The following is a 19,954-nucleotide window of genomic DNA, read 5'->3' as shown; positions in this document are numbered from 1 at the left end:
TCCAGCCCCCGACAGCAGGGGGGAGAGGATGAAGAGGTGGTGGTGGGGGGGGGGCTGCGGTTGACTGCATGGAAACAAGCATGTGGGTGTAAAATTGAAGGGTAGAGCGCTGCAGAGGAGGAGAGCACAAGTTGGATTGAGGCTAAAAGCTCTCAGGGAAACAATAAGGTGGACAAAAACAGACGGTGAATGGCTGGAAATGGAAAAGTGTTACATATGAGGATAAAATGATGCTGGCATATGCATAATAATAAGCAATAGTGAACATTTTGTGTTTATTATTGCTGGGAGAGGACAAGGGATAAAGCAATGTGACACAAGTGTGAGGAAAACAGCTCGGTGTATTCCCCAATGGAGAGCCTTGCTGGAAATGAAGTGTGCTAAGGGGGGGCTGGGGGGGCTGGGGGCTGCCTGTGTTTCTTCTGTTTTGTGTGCATCCATCTGGGCTCCCATGTACGCCTGCCCAGTTTTTTTTTTTTTTTTTTTCCCTGAATACACCGTGTACGCTCCAATCTTTCTCACCCAGCGCTTCTTTTTTTATCACGCTCCATCTCGCCTCCCTCCATATGTGTCTTTCTCTCTCCATCACCTTCAGCGGGCCCCACGGGGGCGCCTTGTTAAATGCTGCAATCTGTCTCTGTCTCCCGTTCATTTTTTTTTTTTTTTTTTGCGTGCTTTCTCTCGCGACTTGTGCTCGGCAACAACGGCGTTGACTGCTGCTGCTGCTGCTGTTATGCTGCTGCATGCAGGGAAATCCCTGACTTTTTAGCTGCTGGGTATAGGAGAGGGAGGCGAGGAGGACATCTGTGGAGCTTGAAGTGTGAGGATGCTGTCAGATTGCCATAGTGACCGCTTGGTCCATTGAAACTTTGAAGGCCAATCATGTGTGTAATGTTTGCATTTTGAGTTTATAATTCCAAGTATGGGCGGCACGGCGGTCGAGTGGTTAGCGCGCAGACCTCACAGCTAGGAGACCAGGGTTCAATTCCACCCTCGGCCATCTCTGTGTGGAGTTTGCATGTTCTCCCCGTGCATGCGTGGGTTTTCTCCAGGTACTCCGGTTTCCTCCCACATTCCAAAAACATGCTAGGTTAATTGGGAACTCCAAATTGTCCATAGGTATGAATGTGAGTGTGAATGGTTGTTTGTCTATATGTGCCCTGTGATTGGCTGGTGACCAGTCCAGGGTGTACCCCACCTCTTGCCCGAAGACAGCTGGGATAGGCTCCAGCACCCCTGCGACCCTTGTGAGGAAAAGCGGTAGAAAATGAATGAATGAATATTATCCATAACTGTAAACCTATTCCATTCCTTCTGTCTCCAGTAATATGGGATTGGTAGTTCGCTACTACGTGCCATTCGGTCCTTGTTTTTGTTTGCATCACCAGCAGTAAGTCGAGAATGTTTGTCGCCGATTCCGTTCATAATTTTCATGGATAGAATTATTAGCCGCAGCCAAGGCACTGAGGGAGTCCAGTTTGTGGGGCCATAGGATCTCATCTCTGCTATTTGTGAACGATGTGATCCTGATGGCCTCTTTGGGATGTTTATGGTCGGAAAATGGTGGACTGCTCCCTCCGGGTTGGGAATGGGGTCCTGCCCAGCGTCTGCAGTAAAGCAGTCTCTATATCAAACTGGTTGATATATGTTCTTACCCTCACTTATGATCATGAGCTTTGGGTCGTGACCGAAAGAACGAGATGACGGACGAAATGAGTTTCCTCCGTACAGTAGCTGGACTCACTCTAAGAGATAAGGTGAGGGGGAGGGGCTCAGGGTAGAACCGCCGCTTCTCCTTCCTATCGAGTGGACCCAGTTGAGGTGGCTCGGGCATCTAGTTCGGGTGCCTCCCGGACGCCTCCCTGGTGAGGTGTTCCGAGCATGCCCAGTTGGGGGAAGGACACACTGAAGGGATTATGTTTCACAGCTGACCTGGGAACACCTTGGTGTTCTCCTGGAGGAGGTGGCCGGGGGACTGGGAAGTCCGGGCTTTCCTACTGAGACTGTTGCCCCCACAACGCGGACCCAGATAAGCAGAGGAGAATGGAACTGTAAACCCAAGTGGTGTGATTAGGATTAGTCGCTAATTGGCCAAATGTTTGTTTGTTTGTTTGGTTTGTTGTGGAGGACTTTTGTGTATTTTTAAGAGCAACTTGGCTGGCCTTGCTAGCAGTGTATCAGTCCACAATGAGAAGTAGAGCACAATGTTGTGTGCAGTCAGTAAGCGAATGTTGCATTCATCACGCCCCTAAAGGAGAGTCTGCAGCGACGCTAACCCATACACATATATTATATATTATACATACATTATATACCGTAGCCACCCTCAATTGTCTTGGCTATGTAGCAGAAGGGGAGAGACAAACTAAAGTAGTTCAATTCATCAATTTCCTTGCTCTTTCCATTTGGCCCACATTCAACTGATCGTGAAATGTTCATTCATTCATTCATTTTCTACCGCTTATCCTCACGAGGGTCGCAGGGGGTGCTGGAACCTATCCCAGCTGTCTACACCCTGGACTGGTCGCCAGCCAATCACAGGGCACATATAGACAAACAACCATTCACACATTCATACCTATGGACAATTTGGAGTGGCCAATTAACCTAGCATGTTTTTGGAATGTGGGAGGAAACCGGAGTACCCGGAGAAAACCCACACATGCACGGGGAGAACATGCAAACTCTACACAGAGATGGCCGAGGGTGGAATTGAACCCTGGTGTCCTAGCTGTGAGGTCCTAGCAAAATGACCAAAGCCAAAAAAGAGGATGTGGAGAAACCTCCCTCTCTGCAACTTCTGATTCAACCTCTGTCTTGAATGGGCTCTTCAAGTCCAGCACGGCTGGTCTTGCTCTCTCTACAGTTGGGGACTCCTTGTAAGAGGATTGTTTGCTGACAACTTTGGAAATGCCAGGACTAGGGCACTGCAGAGTGCGTAAAATCAATATGTGCAGGGTCGGAAAGTGACCCACTTTGATATGCACCGCTCACATTGCACAAGTGGCACGAAGATGATGGGTGCCAGAAATTTTGAACATTTCAACATTTTCTTTGCGCACTGGCATGCAGCCCTTGCACAGTTTACACACATTTCACACCAGCTTATGACGGATTTACTGTTTTGCACGCAAAATGGAATACTACAAGAAGGACAATATTTGTGCAAGTATCAATGTGGCTTAAGTGTAGATTGTCTCTTGGTAATGGTAATGGTAATGGTAATGGTTTTATTTCATTTGAACATGCATCAGATTACAATTGAATGCATCACATAATCAATTCACAGTTCCACATGTCCAAAAGGAGTAGGAAGAAGCAAAGCTTATTAAATCCTACCCCTCCATCTGGTACTTTTACAATCAGTAACTGTTACATTTGTTCACTTCCTGTTTTCCATAATACAGTTTTTAAAAAGGTTTTTTTTTTTAAAATAATGCACCTCGTACCGAAGTACGAGTATGACTGGATGCCATTGTTGAGTGTAAAAAATTATTACGGTCAATGTTGGCGACCTGTTATGCTAGATGTGAGCAATGATTATTATTAGAGACTTATAGACATGATCTAACACCCCTATAGTCACCTTTATTCTTTGTTCATGCCACATTGCTAATGCACAGGCTACGGGACAGCCAAGTGAGCTAACCCCATTAATTAAACAAAACCTCACAATGCAGCTTTAACGTACTGATTATAAAGATTGTTTATAAACTGACAAATTATTCATTCATTCATTCATTCATTTTCTACCGCTTTTTCCTCACGAGGGGGCCCATCCCAGCTGTCTTCGGGCGAGAGGCGGGGTACACCCTGGACTGGTGACCAGCCAATCACAGGGCACATATAGACAAACAACCATTCACACTCACATTCATACCTATGGACAATTTGGAGTCGCCAATTAACCTAGCATGTTTTTGGAATGTGGGAGGAAACCGGAGTACCCGGAGAAAACCCACGCATGCACGGGGAGAACATGCAAACTCCACACAGAGATGGCCGATTGTGGAATTGAACAAATTATTCAATGTGGAAAAAATAATAGGTGAGGTATTGTTTTTTATTAATTTTATTCTATTTATAAAACATTATTTTTGTCATAATGGTGGGATGTGCTGGGCACTGATTGGTGCATTGTCTCCAGCTTTTTAATTGTGAAGCTCGCAGCTTCACATGAGCTGTCACCCTGATGACGAGGAGGCACATGAAGAAGAAGACTCTCTTTGTATTAACATCAGCGTTTTTCTTTCCTTGTCTGTCAGCTGCTATTTTCTGCACCCTGATTGTTGCTTTTCATGCTGCGTTGTTTGTCAAGGCCGCCAGTGGATCCTCTCGCAGTAAAAGCCTTTAATGCCTCGTTGGCCGAGCTCTTCTTCTCCGTGCGGAATGCTGAACATACATCTTCTTCCGTCTCCGCAGTTGCTGCAAGACACTCTATGTCTTGTTTCACTTCCTTCTCGGAGAGAGCTCATCTTTTTTTTTTTCTCTCATTCAGAGCAACCCTTAGCTTAGCAAAACAGATTGTGGTAGATTGTGGTAGATTAGCATAGCAGCTAGTGTGTGTCACAGCAGGGAACCAAAACTGAATGCTGTTACCACTGCTGATGTTGGAATCAAATGTCGGTCCTCAGCGTGCCTCAATGATGAGCAATGGAGAGAGTCAAGCGGCGTGTTTTTTCCCCTCGTCGACCTCCGCCTGTCGTTTGCATCTCTTCATGGCTTCTCGGGTCGTGTACACTTCCTGCAAACACTTTTTTTCCTTCCCCGTCTGGCCTTCCAAACAGTAGCTTTTGATTGGCTAAGAGGCAAGACCTTGTTTGCACGTGTGGATACAAAAAAAAAAAGTCGCACATGATGCATTCACACACAGACTGGAGTTATTGGCAGAAACAGGAGTGACAAGCCGCTCTTCTCCCACTCGTTTATGCTCCGGTGGAGATGCTCGGGTCATTTGGGGCACCCATCATGCACTGCAATAAGTACAGTTAATCAGGGACGCATGTAAACACTCTCCTTTATGTCCCGGTCCGATAAAACGTTGCATAATCGTAGAATCTGTCTTAATCTCAGTCCATTCCACCCCCCTCATCTCCCTCGTGTTTGTGTCACTTTTCCTCCCGCTGTCCCCCCCCCCCCGTGTCGCTGCATCACGTTGGCAGAGTGGACCACTCGACACATGCAATGACGCACACACTGAAAATACAAAGTGCAAATTCTGTTTTTAAGTCACGTATGTGTTCTTCCTCCACAGCTGACATCTACAAACTCGGCCAACAGCAGCCAGACGACTGCAGACGACAACAAAGGTGTGTGGATTTTATTTTAGCTCCAAATATCTCCAAATAATAATGCTCTTTATTTACAAGCGTATTTACTTGTCCTAAATAGATGAGGCATGGTGTTTATTCGAGTGGAGGCCGTTATTGAAGCAAACGTGATACATAACAAGCAGTAGTCATGAGAGACATTCATTCATTTTCTACCGCTTTTTCCTCACAAGGGTCGCGGGGGGTGCTGGAGCCTATCCCAGCTGTCTTTGGCCCACATTCAACTGATTGTGAAATGTTCATTCATTCATTCATTCATTCATTGTCTATCGCTTATCCTCACGAGGGTCGCAGGGGGGTGCTGGAGCCTATCCCAGCTGTCTACACCCTGGACTGGTCGCCAGCCAATCACAGGGCACATATAGACAAACAACCATTCACACTCACATTCATATCTATGGACAATTTGTAGTCACCAATTAACCTAGCATGTTTTTGGAATGTGGGAGGAAACCGGAGTACCCGGATGCAAAGTCCACACAGAGATGGCCGAGGGTGGAATTGAACCCTGGTCCCCTAGCTATGAGATCTGCGAGCTAACCACTAGTCCGCCATGCCGCCCTCATGAGAGACAATGTATTTTTATTAGTCATTGGACAAAATCAAATTAAAGATGATAAAACAAAATAATGGGATTGGAGACAGGAAGTAGTGGGAGGAGCCAAACCCCCCTAACCCATTCAACCTTTTGACACCACCCACTTATTTACAAAAAGACAAATCTCAATGAGATGTACTCGCCCACTAAATGAAACACACCCACCTTGTAACCCGGGCCCCACCCCCCAATTAAACCCATCCGCTCCCTCTTGCAGAGAAAGCCTCGGCGGCGAAGCCTCAGGAGCAGGAAGAAGAAATCGACATTGACCTGGAGGCGCCTGAGACGGAGAAGGCGGCGCTTGCCATCCAGAACCAGTTCAGGCGTTTCCAGAAGAAGAAGAAGTAGAGTGACTGTACCTTTTAAATAAGAGTGAAATGAGACAACATAAAAATATATTTAAAAAAGAAAATGGAAAAAAAAACATTTATGCTGATGTACAGAAACCTGAGGGTTGGGAGGGGGTGGGTGGGGCTACCGGTTCAGGATTTATTGCTCTAATATGCAAAGTATCATAAAGGGCCTTTTTGCATGAAACTGACTGGAGGAGGAAAAACATTTACAATCATAAGCATGATGTCAGCAAACTTTTGTCCCCCATTTTAGTCCCCCCCCCGTGCACACCAGCCCACGAGTCGACGCACAAAAACAAAAATACAAGCACACACTGGTCCTGGACCAGCCAATCTAGCTGGTGTAGCCCTGATATTATTATCATTATGGGCTTGCATTACTGAGCAAGCCCATATTGTTATTCCTTGTGATGTTTAGCTATTATATCTTAATCTTCCCATTTTTCCGCGCGTAATGCGGCCAAAACCGCAAGAAGGACCCCCACACATGTTACACCGCCGGAATCCTGACGCTCAGGACTACAGCGGTATTTATTTTTTTGGAACGTTTTGTGTAACCATGGCGACACTATTCACCAAAACGTTCAAAAATGGGCCACTAGATTAGATACACCTGTTCTCATTTTTGAGAAACTTCTCAACTCTCCCTGTGGCTAAATGCTAATTGCTAGCATGTTAGCATTTAAGCTAATTTACTCATGTCTAAAGGCAAATACACACATGGCATGATGTAGGAAGGTTATAGGACAACCTTGGCACTTTCGAAACTTGCTAGGTGCTAGCATGATGACTGTTAGCATGTTAGCATTTTAGCTAATTTACTCATTTCTAAAGGCAAATAGACACATGGCATGATGTGGGGACACTATGGGACTGCATCAACCTTTTCGGTACTTGAGGCTGTCTTGCTAGGTGCTAGCACGGTAGCCGTTGGCGCACCGGGCCCGAGGTTCACAGCACAGGTGGCAAGCCCATCAAAATTTCCGCGGGAATTTTCTAGTTACTATTATAATTCGATATGATCTCTGAGGTGACGAGGTGGTAGTCATGAAAACTGGCCAATGGCTGCAAAAAGTGGAGCATGTTGCCGGGCGGAAATTCATTCAAATATTTATACCGCTTTAATGAGTCATTAGAACTGCGGTGTCGCTTCTATCGCTCTCAACGACAAGCGCCGATGAATTATTCTTGCTGTTGGACTTGGGTCCACAACTTAACTTCATCGTGTCCTTGTAATCATTTAGAGTAATCCGAGTGGATAAGTTTCCACCTTTCTCAAGTTGAGACGCCACATGGGGGTCCAAAGCCTGAAACCTCCAGCTGGTGTCCTCTTACTGTCCTGCAACATTAAAGTGTTTGTGTCTGAATGCTCGGGTGTCGTGTTGCTCCTTAAAATACACGGCCAACTGTGAACCATAGCCTTGTCACCTTCAGATGCCCAGAAATCAGGACAAAAGACAGTATGCCCCCCCCCCCCCCGATATGAAGCACATGGCACTACCTAGCCCCCCCCCCCCCCCCCCCCCCCCGCCTCCTTCTTCTCTGTGACGTACGTAGCCCACTGAACTGCTTCAATAATGGCCACATTTGCTGTAATATTAATCCCGCTAATTACTAGAATTATTATAGGAATGTAACCTCTTTTCTATTTTGAGGGCAGCTCACGCCCACCGCCCGCTCACACTCCTTTCCTCCACAATGTAGAAGACATTTAATTGGTCCTTTTTAGTATCTAGATTGAATACGAAGCCTGTTTTTTTCTATTAGTCCATGTCACTTATGTTCTTAGCTCTGATAACCTTTATTTGATATTCTTATACTGTATGCTTTTTGCTATGCTATGTTTGATGTTTTTTTGTGTTGTTTGCTGTGGTCGGAATTAGAGTGGACTTTGGAGGTGATGTCACATGCTTTGTGTGCGCTAATCATCAAGATATACGTTTTAACAATCAAACCTGGTCTCATGTAAGCATGCGATTCCAAACGACCTAGCACGCTTTCCGTCTCATCTCTGTTGTCACGGTGACACCGAGGGGCCATGTCACATGTGACAAGGTAGTCGGGAGCCCAACATGGCTTCTTGCAAATAGCAAACCTGCTCGTCTAAAGTCACCTCACGTTGCCTGGCAACATACACACCGCCCCCAGGAAGTACTGTCAAAACTTCCATCTGACGGAGCAGAGTGACCTTCTGCTTAAAGGTCACAGGTTTGGTCCTCACAGTCGTGTTTTTTTGGCGCCACAAAATGTCACACAGTGTGTTTTGACCCAAATTCCGAATGAGACGGGAATGTTGCAGAGATGTTACATCGACCAGCAGGGTAGTCACATGTTCATTTATGCTATTATTATTATTATTATTGAGCCATTTATGCTGCTACATCTCAGCTCCTTTGAGGGGATTGTCCGACACAAAACTAAATAAGAACTACTGTAAATGCTCTAATTACAGTATAGCATTTATAAACCGCAAAGACAAGACCGGGCGTTAATTGGAGAATAAAAATTGTATCATTACTTTAATGATTTGCAAGATTAATGATTTCTAAATGGTCTTTTATGAACAAATATGTTGCACAATTAAACAGAACCAATATTGGAATAGCGGTAAGGCTCAAACTACTCAGCCAGACTTCATTGTAAACAACAGCACGGGAAGTGTAACATGCATGAGTTTCACACCAGCAGCATTAAAGCGCATGCAGTGGTAGATAAAGTTGCTGGATGCTGACCACTCGTAATACAAAATGCAGCTACTGGCATCTTGTGAGGTTAAGAAAAAAACAATATAAGGAGGTTGTTTACAGCCACAGCTGTTAATGCCAATGGTTTTTTTCTTTGAGCGTGTGCTATTAAAAGACCCTAGTGGTGATTGGAGATATTGTAGACTAATATCTGGTTATATGCAGTAATTGGAGCATTTATGGTATATAAGTGTGTGTATAGATGTGCTTGCTTGCTCACTCTTGATAAGCGTATTAGAAAACAACAGCAAAGCCATATTTCACACAACCAAAACACTACTTTGCAGAAGCAACCTATGTGTGTCCATATGCGTGTCAGTGTTTCATACGATTGCACATGTGGCGTCAAGGCACACTTTGCCTCGTGGCCACTGTCCTTTCAGGGAAGTGTCGGCCAATCAGGACGCTCGACCGGGCCCCTGTTTCTATTATTTCCCTCACATGTTTTATTTATCGCCGGTCTATGAAATGCTGTTTCTATTATTAATGTGGATACACCTGCATCGTTGTGAAGGCATGTGACATTGATGTGTTTTTAGGCAGCCCCCCCCCCCCCCTTTCACATGTTAGCATGTCAAGCTACAACGTGTAGCAGGACACAACGCACTGTAATGTATTTTTTCTGCACTTAATAAAATTTGCTGCATTTAGCTTTGAACTTAAATAACAATGTGTTTTCTTTGTTAGATTGAAGATGCTACTCAAGTGTTTTAAGGCAGTGATTTTCAACAATCGTGAAGGTGTGCCGTGAGGAATTATTCGATATCACTTTTTTAATTAACATGTATTAATAATTTTCTGCAAATATTATGTCATTGTCGCGTGTCATTGGTGTAAAGACTGGCAGAGCAATGTAATATTTGTCTCTTAATAGACTTAGTGATGCACGTGAGAGGTAGTGGTGACATTTTGTTGGTTAAATTAGTATACGGATCAAAAGGATCTGCTGTGGCGAGTCCGTAATCAGGAAAAAGCTGAAAGAAGCAAATAATGTTGGTTATTGGTGTGCGGCAAAATTTTTCCAACATAAAAAAAACGTGCCGTGGCTCAAAAAAAGGTTGAAAAACACTCTTTTAAGGTAACATGCACCCTGTACATTTTTTTTTTTTGAGTAATCAACAGTACTTGACGAGCCTCTGAGGGGCGCTGCAAGGTTCCCCCTAGGAGCTGGTTCCATTCTAGTTTCCACTGAGTGCTGCTCTAGTTCAAACAGGAAGTCTTTTTTTTTTTTTTGTAGAAATTTGGAGCATTCAATTATACAAAGGATGGATTGATCTCACAGAGGTCAGAAAGGTCCTACACAGAAATAGATTTAAGTGACAATTAAAAGCTTTCTCTCCTCAGATCAGTTTTCACTCATGAGGATCACTTGTCTCTGTGATCAATGTCCACCCCCCCCTCGCCAACGATCTATAAATGGCTACACGCTTTCTCAGTTTGAAGTAAGGGAGAGATGCTCGGATAAGAAACGTTAAACATTGTTTCCAACTGGTGATGCCATAGCTTTTGGTGGCCTGAAATTCTCACCCATGATGCATTTCACCACTCTAGATGATGTCTTTGAAGGCAGCTTATTTTCGGCTTCTTGAAGCTCGTTTTAGCCGGCCTCGCAATGTACTTCTTTATTAAGTCAAGTGTATGAATTCATAACAACACAAAAAAATTAAGTACATCCAAAGAAAGGAAAACATTTTGCAAAAACGTTGACAAAACGTGGATATTTGAAGGAAACAAATCACACATCTGGCTCAGGAAATCTCAAATGTCTTCCACGATCGACATGGGATCAGATATCTGGCATCTGGCTTCAAACATTAGATGCCGTCAGAGTGGAGGAGAGCAGCACTGCGCTCTGATGCATAAGCTGCTTAAACGAGAGATCAAATCTCATGTTAGCCTCCATGCTTTCATGCTTTCATGCTGAGAGCCATGGGGGCAGTGAGTATACAATTTTTTTTTGTCAATACGCAGTTTTAGTGCTCGGTTCAAAGGTTTTTGTTCTCAGATCGGATAGTCAGGTCTGATTGCACACAATGACCCTTTTTTGCTTTTAGGAGAATAGTAAAACTATGTTATGATATTTTTCAACTATAGTAGAACCTTGGTTGGTGTACGCTCCAGTTAGCGTTTGGTTTGCGTACATTTTTATGTTATTAATACACCATGAGTCCAACTGTGTTTTAATGTATCACAAAACATAATTGTTTTTAGCAGGCTGTTTGTTATTTGTCATATAATGCCAATTCTGGATGACTGTAGTTCTGTGCAAACTGAGTTACACCACAAAGTTATGCAAAAAAAAAAACTCACGAGCTACAGACAAGTGCCATGTTGCATTTTGATATAGCAGGTGATAACAATATGGAATTCAAGAAATAATTAGTAGCAAAACATGCAGGTGGAGTCCGAGTGGATCCCTTTGCCACATTTCTGTTTTTGACAAATCCTTTTGACAAAACATTTTGAATTGTTTTCTGCATGTAAACTATAATTTTAAAATGGATTTGTGTTTCTGTTTTTGGCTTTCTCTCTAAATAGGATTGGTATGTATGTTTCAGTTAAGAGTCGATATCAATGATGCAAACCAAGGTTCCACTGTATTTGTCAAAACAAGGTCCCATAAAAGGTATTGGAATGCATTGATGCTAGAATTTACTTTGTGTGATTTTTTTTAGTAAGTCTGTAGCTGTAATGGTTATTCTCAAGAGTGTGTGTCACTGCACTGTGTGTTGCACTGTAACTCTGCACTCGTCCAACGTAACTGATACCATATAACTTAGGGGTGTTGCAAGATTAAAATGTGATGACATTTCTTGTTGAGAGAAAAACTGTGTTGCAGGAACAGGGCAGCAATAAGCTAATCAGACTAAACTATGGCATTGCTACTGTGAATGATAATGATACTGTGAAAGACAAGCTAAAGTATCAGGAAGCCATGAAGCTGTGTTTTTGCATGGAGTTAGTGGACTTTGTACCAAGAGTCTCCAAATGGCATACTTTCGTAACACCAACTCAAATTAGAGAATGATTGGGTCAGAGCTAAAGATATGTTCTTTGTATTTTCCAATCCATATACCACCAACCTTTCTGAAAAGAATATAAGCAAACCAAAAAAAGTATCTTCAAACTCCTAACTCCTAAGGACACGCACCAGCAAATACAAATAGACGGTGTGGACATTGAAAGGGTGAACGAAAAAAAAAATTCTGGGGATCACAATACATGAAAATATGAGCTGGAAACCTCATATTACAAATATACAACATAAGGTGGCCAGAAATATTTCGGTATTGAACAAAGCAAAACTTGTTCTCAATCAGAAATCACTCCACACTCTTTATTGTTCTCTGGTTCTGACCATATCTTTTACTTATTGTGTGGAAATATGGGCTAATAACTATAAAAGCAATCTTCACTCGCTAAATGTACTTCAAAAAAGGTCAGTAAGGATAATTCATAATGCCGCCTACAGAGAACATACTAACTCCTTATTTCTAAAAATCACAAATACTTAAACTCGCTGATATAGTTAATCTTCAAACAGCTAAAATAATACATAAGGCTAAAAACAACCAATTACCTAAAAATATCATCCAATACTTCTCTACAAGAGAGGAGAAATATGATCTCAGGGAAGAACTACATTTGAAACACTTATATGATAGGACTACATTAAAAAGCCATAGCATTTCAGTATATGGAATCAAACTATGGAATGGATTGAGGAAGGAACTCAAACAATGCACAACGATGAGCCAATTCAAGAAACAATACAAGCAGTTGATGTTTGCTAAATACAAGGATGAAGAGTCTTCAACCAGTCATGATGTGCTATATATTAAAAAAAATATATAAAAAAACAACAAAAAAAAACCTTAAACTGTATTATTGAAAGCAGGAAGTGAACAAATGTAACAGTTACTGATTGTAAAAGTATTACCATTACCATTACCATTAATTCATCAGTGTCAGTGAGTCAACAACAGCTTTACATTTACTTTGAGTCTGAATTTTTTAGCCATTTTAGCCCCAAAATTCTGGAATGCTATGTGGTTAAATTGAATTAAATCAGGTTTTCAGAACTGATATAAGTTGCTGTCTAAATGCTTCAGAGGAAAAAAAACACCACACTTTGCAGACATTGTCCAAATTGTCACTTTTCTTCCTGCACTAAGAAACGGAGAAGATCCCAAGTGGCACCCATATGACTCAGCATGGCACTGCACCATTTCCCGTTTCAGAATGCAGAATGAGGCGTAATTTCATCTGCAGGGTGTGTTCTCCCGGCGATTGCAGTCAGCGTGGCACTAGACTATCAATATTGCCGTGAGGTAGACGCCAAGGACAGTTTGTCTGCCTGTTTGACAGGAAGTTGACCCGCACGCCCCTTCTGCATCGTATAGTCTCGTATTGTCAAACACGAGGGGAGTGTTTGAAGAAGGCTGGATCAGATTCCAAAGAGCAGGACTATTTAGCTTCCCTGACACTGCGACAGAAAGAAAGCAGACATCCTCATTCTGAGAGGGTCATGTGACATAAAGTCAGAAATGTCAACACACATATATCTCACTTTATTTTTTTAACACTTAAATTCCAACCACTGCCCCCCAAAAAACTTTTCCCTTAGGTGTCATCATGGCCATGTAGGATCAATAAGGTGTAAGAAGTAGAAAAGCAGTGATATTGGCAGGAAAGGAAGAGATCAATACCAAAGAATGGGACTTGGATGAGTCATCAGAATAGAAGCAGGTCTGAGTAAAACTGCTTGGGTATCTTTTGGACAACTGCATTGGTTTATGTATTGGCTCAGCATGCATGATGGGGACGCCGTCTGCTGACTAGAGGCCTTTGTCCCTCATAAAGTATGACACTGCCAGCTAGTGATCAAGGTAAAGAATTGCATGCTTATTCACAATTCATTCATTCATTTTCTACCGCTTTTCCTCATGAGGGTCACAGGGATTGCCAGCCAATCACAGGGCACATATACACAAACAACCATTCACACTCACATTCATACCTATGGACAATTTGGAGTGGAGTTAAATTAGCATGTTTTTGGAATGTGGGAGGAAACCGGAGTACCCGGAGAAAACCAACGCATGCACGGGGAGAACATGCAAACTCCACACAGAGATGGCCGAGGGTGGAATTTGAACCCTGGTCTCCGAGCTGTGAGGTTAGCTGCGCGCTAACCACTAGACCGCCGTGCCGCCCCTTATTCACAATACTGTGTCCAAATTTTTCCATGTACAATTTTGTAAAAAGGCTAAGAAACAAAGCTTTGTTCATTCATTCATTCATTCATTCATTTTCTACCGCTTTTCCTCACAAGGGTCGCAGGGGTGCTGGAGCCTATCCCAGCTGTCTTCGGGCGAGAGGCGGGGTACACCCTGGACTGGTCGCCAGCCAATCACAGGGCACATATAGACAAACAACCATTCACACTCACATTCATACCTATGGACAATTTGGAGTCGCCAATTAACCTAGCATGTTTTTGGAATGTGGGAGGAAACCGGAATACCCGGAGAAAACCCACGCATGCACGGGGAGAACATGCAAACTCCACACAGAGATGGCCGAGGGTGGGATTTGAACCCTGGTCTCCTAGCTAACCACTAGACCGCCGTGCCGCCCCTTATTCACAATACTGTGTCCAAATTTTTTCCATGTACAATTTTGTAAAAAGGCTATGAAACAAAGCTTTATTATTATTACTTATTTATATCAGCATTTCAACCTTTTCTTTTTACATTCTGCTATTTCTCTATTTCACATTTCTGCTTTTTTGCTTTATCTTTATTCGGGCCAATAAAATATGTACCTTGGTGTGAACTTTGGACACCCTTATTCAAAGCCTTCTTGTCAATAATAAGTTATATTTCTTATTTCATTTTGTGTTTCCTTTGTTTTGATACCACACAACCTTCTTAATATGAATCAGAGTCCTCTCCAGTGTTTGAATATAAACACTCCTAGTGTGTTTCAGTGTCTGGTTTCAGGAGGTCCACCCATTAGAGAACGTGGGTGTGTCACAGTAAGAGTGGGAGGTGCACTTCCAGGTATCAGGAAGATCACACAGGCTGATGGTTTCATTGTAAAGTGAACGAGTGATCTGACGCACCGACTGCTACACTCCAGGACAACATGCAGAGTGAGTTTTTACATTAAATTTACTTTAATTCTTATATTGACTCATGGTAGTTTGCATTGAAACATGGCTGAATACTTATATAGTAATCCAAAGCTCATGTGGGATTGAACACTTGTGAACTCTTATTAGTTAAATCAAGTCAAGTAAATATTTTTGTGGCCTACTAGAATGAGACAAAACACAGATTTTTATTGAATGTAGCTTTCTTGAAATTGAGTTTTTTTTAATTTAGAAACTGACACCGTTGCTGTCAGGTGGAAACGCCTGACTTACTACATTCCTCAGATACTTACCGCAGCAATGAAGTCCACTTCCTGTTTGCTTGCGTCAAGAGAAATATTTACTGTACCTGCTGGGAGCACTTCTTTTTTAGACCTTTTAAATCAATGTAATTCCCCTTAAAGAGCGATTCCTTCTCCTTCATTCCCTTCCAGGTGTAAGTTCTCCAGGGGGCCGCGTCCTCTCTGAGGACCAGTTCACCTGCTCCATCTGTCTGGAGGTGTTTGTGGAACCCGTGTCCACGCCGTGTGGTCATAGCTTCTGCAAGGCATGTCTGCAGGGCTACTGGAACCACAGCAAGAAATTCCTATGTCCCATGTGCAAGAAGAGCTACACTAGGAAGCCCGAGATGAGCGTCAACAGAGTCCTGGCAGAGATCTCCTCCCAGTTTCAGGGGCTGGTGGTCGCTGGTGGTGGACCTGACGGGCCTGGGTCCTCTTTGCAAAGCTCTACGCTGAATTTGAGTGCCGACGCTGGTCGTGGGGGCTCACCGGGTCTTGACACAGGAGAGTTTGCAAGGGATGGAGATGTACCATGTGATGCTTGCATCGGGAGGAAGCTGAGGGCGCACAAGTCCTGCATTAACTGTCCTGGGTCCTTCTGTGAAACACATTTGAGACATCACAGAAAGGTACCACCATAACTCGTATCTATCACATCACCGGGAAAGACAGAAGTGGAGTAATGTTGGATTTCAATTTTCCAGGTGAAGTCCCTGACATCCCATCGCCTCATCGAGCCCACCTTCCACCTGGAGGACAAGATCTGCAAAAAGCACGAGCGACTTCTGGAGGTGTATTGCCGCACTGATCACGTCTGCGTCTGCACTGCCTGTGTGGACTCCGGGCACAAGTCGCACGATATCGTCTCTACAGACCACGAGTGGAAGAAGAAGATGGTGTGTGAATGTCTTGTGTGTTCACATATTTTTTTCCACATGACATGTCACATGATCTTTGCCCCGCCTCTGCAGAGCATCCTGGGAAAGAAGAGGTCTGAGCTCAAGCACCTGATCAAGGAGAGAGCCAAGAAGCTGGAGGAACTGAAACACTCCATCAGGGTCATCAAGGTGAGTCCATTTTAGATTTGACCTCATTCATGTGATTTAAAAGCTAAAATGCTACTGAGTAAAGCACAGATCTGCTCTGAGGTCAGATAACCCGAATTGTTGGCTAGAAAAATCCATATTTGCTGTTCTGCTCCAATCCAGTCGGTTGGCGGCAATGCATTTTTTAAAGTAAAGAGTGAAAATGAACTTTATCAGATTTCTTCTTCAGAAAGGTGATAAAAGCATTTGGCCTTTAAGCAGCAGCAGTGTCATTCCCCTCTTCTGTGGCACAACGAGGCGTTCAAGTGTGCTCGTTCAACCAGTGTGACAAGTCTGAAAAAAAAAAACATTCCATGCTTTTGTTTGCACTCAGACAAGGAGTGTCTTTGTTTTCAGGCTTATTTATTTGATTCTTTAATTACCAAGTTACTTTTCGTTTTAGGTTTATGATCCTTTTCATAATAAACCTTGTTTTTTTCGCTGTAGATTGAACCCATTACATTGAATGTGTGTTTAAAGTGAAAGCATAGTTTTGTGACAAGGAACCTGCTGCCCCTTATGGAAAAAAAATATATTGCAGTATATTAGCAAATATAATGCAATGTATTAGGAAATATATTTCCTTATATGGGATCTTATGTTTATATTTTCCAATATATTGCAATATATGCATAGATCATATATATGTATATATTGATACATATAAAAATATCTTGCGATCAAGACCAAAAAAGGACTATATTTTTACATATATAATTTGGGATATATAAACTCATATATTATATATTTGGATTTAATTTATTTCAATATATTGAAAGCGGCAATCATTTGTATATTCTGCAATATATTGCCATATATTACATGAATATATAATATATTGTATAATATATGTACAAAAATATATTATTCCATGTATTTATAATATATAATGTATTGGAAAATATAATGGAAAAATAATATATTATAATATAATACAATATATTTAAAGTAATATATTGATAAATATATTTTCTTTTTGTAAGGGGCTCCAGTTGCACTGACGGCAAACAGGAAGTGCTTGCACAAAAAGAGCAGTGATTAGCCTAGCCGCTAATTTACATCAAACAGCTCACAAATCCAAACTGTGAGTAGCTACCGTCAATGACAGCCTACAGTGTTCATATGGTGGGTCCGTGTGCCGCGTATTGCAGACCAGCGCCCAGAAAGAGCTGGAGGAGAGCTGGCAGGTGTTTGCTGAACTTCAGCGATTGGTGGAGCAGAGTCAGGCCGACCTGGTGGAACTCATCACTACCAGGCAGCGTGAGGCCGAACGTCATGCGCAAGAGCTAGCACGGAGCCTGGAGAATGAGCTGAGTCAGTTGAGGAGGCGGAGCCACGAGCTAGATGCCCAAGTCCAGACCAAGGACAGGGTGGTTTTCTTGCAGGTGTTGGAAATGCTTCTTATGTTAATTATCATTACTGTTTTCATGGTTGCTTGACCTTCGTCCTCCACTCCTGGCAGCACTTGGCCACCTTGCCTCCTCTGCCCGAGCCCACCGACTGGGCAGCGGTGAGCATCAACACAGACCTCTACCTGGGGACCATCCGCACCTCCGTCAGCGGCCTTGTTGACAAGTTTCAGGAGGAGCTCAAGAGGCTTTATGGCAAAGGTACGGCAGTCATGTGTTTTTCAAAATAAAAGTTATCCTCCTCTTTTGTTTGATGCCTGAGTGACTTCGCCTCTTTCTTCTTGTCTCTCAGAACTCCGCAAGTTGCAGAACTATTCAAGTGAGTAACTTTTTTAAATATCTTGGATAAGCGCAAGTGGTTAAAGAAAAATAGCAGTTTATAAGAGATGTTAATTTAAAGGGGACCTGTTATGCTCAAGGGCGGCACGGTGGTCGAGTGGTTAGCGCGCAGACCTCCATCTCTGTGTGGAGTTTGCATGTTCTCCCCGTGCATGCGTGGGTTTTCTCCGGGTACTCCGGTTTCCTCCCACATTCCAAAAACATGCTAGGTTAATTAATTGGTGACTCCAAATTGTCCATAGGCATGAATGTGAGTGTGAATGGTTGTTTGTCTATATGTGCCCTGTGATTGGCTGGCGACCAGTCCAGTGTGTACCCCGACTCTCGCCCGAAGACAGCATGGGATAGGCTCCAGCACCGCCGCGACCCTCCTAAGGAATGAATGAATGAATGTTATGCTCATACCATTTGTATTGAGTTGAACTTTCCAGATCTTCTAGAATCTGCAGCTATTCCAGTTGTATTTTCCTTGGATTTGTGCCTCTCACCGAAATGGTCTGTTAATTTATTCCACTCACAGCCCGCCTCCGGGCGCCCACATTCTGTGATTGTGATTGGTCACACACCCCAAGTGCTTCCTAACTACGAATGGATCCCACTTTCTAATATAGTGGTTATATAAGTTGATAAATAAAGTCTTTAGAGAGCTAATTGGAAAGTTTTGTAGCTACTGGCTGGAAATTCCTGACTTACCGTGTTTGAGCTCAGAGTGGTAATGTAGGCATCGCTGGGATGTGAGGAAAAGCGGTACAGAAAATGGATGGATGGATGCTTGGAATCACCAAATATAATAACTTCTAAAAAGTGGATAAAGCTTAATAGGTCCTCTTTAAAGATGGTCGCCAATAGTCCAGTTTCTCTGTTGTCAATGGGCCATCTTCCATGTTTTGGTGTGATGTCTCAGGTGAGGTCATTCTGGACCCCGCCACTGCGCAGAAGAACCTGGTGGTGTCTGAAGATGGCCGCCAGGTGAGGTACGAAGAGCGCAAAACCTCCCACTCCGAGGGCCCTAAACGTTTCAGCCCGGCCCTTTTCGTTCTTGGACTTGAGGGTCTCAGCTCGGGTCGCCATTACTGGGAGGTGGATGTCGCACGCAAGACAGCCTGGACTCTTGGCTTGGCTAACGGCTCAGCCCGCCGCAAAGGCGAGATCAAGCTGAGCCCAGAGGGGGGTTACTGGTGCTTGTGGCTCAAAAATGGTGAAGTGAAGGCGCTGGCCTCATCCCGCTTGCCTCTTATGTTGCCATCCCAGCCCAGCAAGGTGGGAATCTTTCTGGATTATGAAGGAGGACAAGTGTCCTTCTATGATGCCAAAGCTCGCATGCACCTCTATACTTTCCTTCACAGTTTTAATGAGAGTCTCTACCCCATCTTCAGTCCCTGCCTCAGCCAGGAGGGCAAGAACATCTCCCCTCTTGTCATAACCGCCATTAAACATACCTGATTGTGACCACACAAACTTTTAACTCATGGATTTCACTTAAATATCACTGAGGGACTCATCACAGACTCAGATATTTTTAACCTACAGTGGTCACAGGGTGGTTTCAAGGGTCGTGGTCTTAGTTTTACAGTATGTGCAAGATTTGCTTTTGTTCCCAAAACATTTGAATAAAGACTATTTCATACTAAAAGATCTAGAGCAGGGGTCTCAAACTC

The 19,954-nt window shown here is 43.3% G+C and overlaps 1 protein-coding gene across 1 annotated transcript; it reads left to right on the top strand.

Annotated features, from left to right (window-relative positions):
- Window positions 1–15,096: 15,096 nt before the first annotated feature.
- btr12 (bloodthirsty-related gene family, member 12) lies at window positions 15,097–19,929 on the top strand. Its single transcript, XM_058068001.1, has 8 exons — window positions 15,097–15,182; window positions 15,617–16,092; window positions 16,168–16,359; window positions 16,435–16,530; window positions 17,700–17,933; window positions 18,011–18,158; window positions 18,250–18,276; window positions 19,201–19,929. The coding sequence occupies exons 1-8, from the start codon at window positions 15,176–15,178 to the stop codon at window positions 19,737–19,739; spliced, it is 1,719 nt and encodes a 572-aa protein (XP_057923984.1). The 5' UTR covers window positions 15,097–15,175; the 3' UTR covers window positions 19,740–19,929.
- Window positions 19,930–19,954: the final 25 nt, after the last annotated feature.

This window comes from Doryrhamphus excisus, chromosome 3 (genome assembly GCF_030265055.1).
Source record: "Doryrhamphus excisus isolate RoL2022-K1 chromosome 3, RoL_Dexc_1.0, whole genome shotgun sequence".
Lineage (NCBI taxonomy): Eukaryota > Metazoa > Chordata > Actinopteri > Syngnathiformes > Syngnathidae > Doryrhamphus > Doryrhamphus excisus.
Note: the sequence above shows the minus strand (reverse complement) of the source record. Positions and strands in the feature narration are given on the sequence as shown.